At 36.6% G+C, this 3,671-nt stretch overlaps 1 protein-coding gene across 1 annotated transcript; it reads left to right on the forward strand.

Annotated features, from left to right (window-relative positions):
* The first annotated feature begins 2,334 nt into the window (after window positions 1–2,334).
* Window positions 2,335–3,427, forward strand: LOC146853861 (olfactory receptor 5AR1-like). Its single transcript, XM_085650420.1, has one exon. The coding sequence runs from the start codon at window positions 2,335–2,337 to the stop codon at window positions 3,280–3,282; it is 948 nt and encodes a 315-aa protein (XP_085506546.1). The 3' UTR covers window positions 3,283–3,427.
* The last annotated feature ends 244 nt before the right edge of the window (window positions 3,428–3,671 follow it).

Below are 3,671 nucleotides of genomic sequence, written 5' to 3' on the forward strand. Positions count from 1 at the left end.
AAGATCCTCATTCTCATCCACTCATTCACCAACAGTCCTGTACAGGCACTCATACGTGTACTCACTCATCATATGTACTCATACACCTATACATCCTGTTACACAATGCCTCTCATCTATAGAGTTACTCACACACATAGTCACTCATGCTAATAAAGAATCAAACATACATTAACTTGCATATACAGTTATACACACACCACCACACTTACTTCTACGGAAACTTACACATACTTACTCTTTTAAAAAATCACTTATAAACACACATACTTATTCATACAGGAACTATTTCAATCTCTCACTCTCACACATATACACACTTATATACACCAATAGTCAAATATACTTCTTTAAAACATATTTAGAAACTCATAAAGACACAATTGAGACAGTCATTCACTCACTAACACACCCATACACACACTCATCCACCCATACAGACATGCACACATGCTGTCTTCAAAACATACAACCAGAGAGTCAATCATTCATGCACCTATGCACTACATAATACCCCCCACCAAACCATGCAGACACTCACACTGATACTCAAAAAACAACCTAATATCCTATATAAACACCCATGTAGCTACTCACTAACCCATGCAGACATTTATACACAAAGTGAGAGACTGATACAGATAATTACACATTTAAACATTACTCAGTAAGCCATGTAGTCACTAAGATACACTTAATCAGTCAGTTACACAATCAATTTTTCAAAAACAAATCATCCTTTTAGACACTTATATACCCATTTATTCTTCCATCGACCTTGAGATATACATATATAAAACATATTTAATTTTTATAAAAACACACATTCACTGGATGATGTCATCAGTGATGTCATTTGAGATGTCATCAGTGATGTCATGAGTGATGTCACTGACCATGTCATGAGTGATGTAATTTACGTCATCAGCAGTGGATTGCGGGTGCGCGAGTTATAGTTAGCTTAACTAACTATAACGGGGGAATTTCAATGGTTTTTTATGAGTAAAATGTCCGCTAACTATAACGTGTGTGAAACCTATGGTTTTTTCACTGAATTTGCAAGGTTTTTTAAATGCTAAATCCTAACTATAACGTGTGTGAAATCTATGGTTTTTTCACTGAATATATATATATATATAACTCTCATGAAGTTTCTGAATGAATTAACTTTTTGTTGATTTGTATATATGTACATATTCATGTTGTTGATGAAATGTTTTAATTAACAACGAACTTGCATTATAATTTCAATTGCATGTTTAAAGATGGCCAAAATTTGTCTTTGTTCCCATCTGCCAAGTCCCTTGTTTATGTTTTGAAACTTGGAGCCAAACGACCAATCATTGTGAAGTAACTGATTTAAATGACATTGTCCCGCCGAAACCCTTCTTTTTGTGTTTATCTTAACCCAATAAATCGGGTTACGAATTCCCCACGAGTGCTGTACTTTGTACTTTGTAGCGGTGAGATATATACATATATATATATATATGTATATATATATATATATATATATCTGTATATACAACAGGAAATTATATGCATCGACAATAACAATAACACCGTCAAAAATGTTCAATCGAGCCTAAGTGGGGAGATTGCTTTACATATTTAAAGCTATTTAAAGCGAACAGTACACTTAGTGGGTTTCAGTAGGCTAAATTTCAAAGTATACCACATTTGCCTCTGACATGTGCTGTACATACGGGACTTTGTTGATTCTAATTAAAGTGAAAATTACTACTTGAAGCAGCTCAATCGAGTCCACCTGGGTGTACTGCTTTGCATACTTGGATTGAACAATGCTCTTAGTATATTTAATTGAACTGAATGTTGATGTATCTACAATTGCCTTCCGACACATGCTGTACACACGGGACTTGATCTATATGGACTTGATCTATATGGAAGGCAATGGAGTAAATTACTCCATTGCCTTGATTGCCAAACCTCCCCTGTGCCAAATTATAAATAGCCCCTAAATGCCCTTCACCCCCAGATGGACAGAAGTAAATCCACTGGTCATTTAATTCATTTGGAATTTGTGCTTTGAATGTGTATGCCAAAACACCAGTTTGAATTTGAAATTCTGTGCATTTTTCTGGTTAATCCATAAGCCAAGTGATCTACTTAATCTTGGTCTAATAATCAGGTCAATGATGTGGCAATCCATGACACATCCAATGCTAAAGAAAAATGTGTTGTTTGATTTTTGTTTGAACATTTATCACAAAAGTAGTTTAATAATTAAATGAAAATGCAAAAATCATCACTAACACCCCATTCTGCTTTCTGCCCAAATACTCTTCCAGCTAACCAACAATTAAGAGGCAAATGAAAGCCGGAAATTGGACCTTTGTGACACAGTTCATCCTCTTAGGATTCACAGATGATCCAGTTCTACAGACTCAACTCTTTGTGCTGTTTCTTTTGGTCTATATCTTCACCTGTCTTGGAAACATTGGCATAATAATTTTGATCTGCATGGCTCAGCAACTCCACACTCCAATGTACTTTTTCCTTTCCAACTTGTCTTTTGTAGATCTGTGCTACTCCTCAACAATCACACCGTGTATGCTGGGTAACTTCCTATCAACAACAAAAGCCATTACTTTTCATGGATGTGCAGCCCAGTTGTTCTTCTATGTAGCACTTGCAAGTTCAGATGGACTTCTCCTGTCCGTCATGGCCTACGATCGGTACAATGCAATCTGCAATCCCTTGCACTATCTTCTTGTAATGACCAAGAGATTCTGTATTGTTTTTGTTGCTGCAACATACACATTTTGCTTCCTCACCTCCCTGATACACACCAGTTTCACATTCAGGCTGTCCTTCTGTGGACCAAACCGGATCTCTCATTTTTACTGTGACCTCCCTCCATTGCTGAAACTCTCATGCTCTGACACGTTGATCAATGAGTTGGTTACATTTGCAGTTGGTGGCAGTGTGCAAGTGGGATCCCTGATCTTTGTCCTCATTTCCTATGCTTATATTATGCACACCATAATTGGTATTAGCTCCTCAAAAGGGAGGCTGAGAGCCTTTTCCACATGTGCCTCACACTTGGCCAGCATCACAATACTCTATGTTCCTGTCCTCTTTACCTACCTCAGGCCGAAATCCAGGTACTCTCTGGACCAGGACAGACTTGCTTCACTGTTCTACACAGTGGTGATCCCAATGTTGAATCCATTGATCTATAGCCTAAGGAACAAAGATGTCAAGGAATCCCTTGGAAAAGTGATGTCTAGAATATATGTCATGAGAAGTATAAAGTAATTAAGCTGAAATTCTATTTATTTTCTTCAAATAATAATATTCATAGGACGGGAAAAGAGGGTAAATGGTAAGCAAATATTATGAGACAAAATACATACCTAGGCTGGAAATCATATATACATATGTTCTGTCACAGGACAGCAATAGCACTGGTGGCATCATTTTATTGAATATAAATGGAATTTAAGAGATGCCTACTTAAACAGCTGAGGCATGCATGTAATCGAGGACGAAATCTGCAAAAACAAAACAGAGTAAAATCTCCAGTTCTATAACTTGAATTGACTGTGCCTCTTCATTCACAACTTTTTCATCAAAGTAACTAACAGTGAAGTATATGAAGTATTTTATGAGGGAGAGGTTTTCAGATAATAGTTCTTTTGTATAAC

This window comes from Triturus cristatus, chromosome 4_1, assembly GCF_964204655.1.
Source record: "Triturus cristatus chromosome 4_1, aTriCri1.1, whole genome shotgun sequence".
Taxonomy (NCBI): Eukaryota; Metazoa; Chordata; class Amphibia; order Caudata; family Salamandridae; genus Triturus; species Triturus cristatus.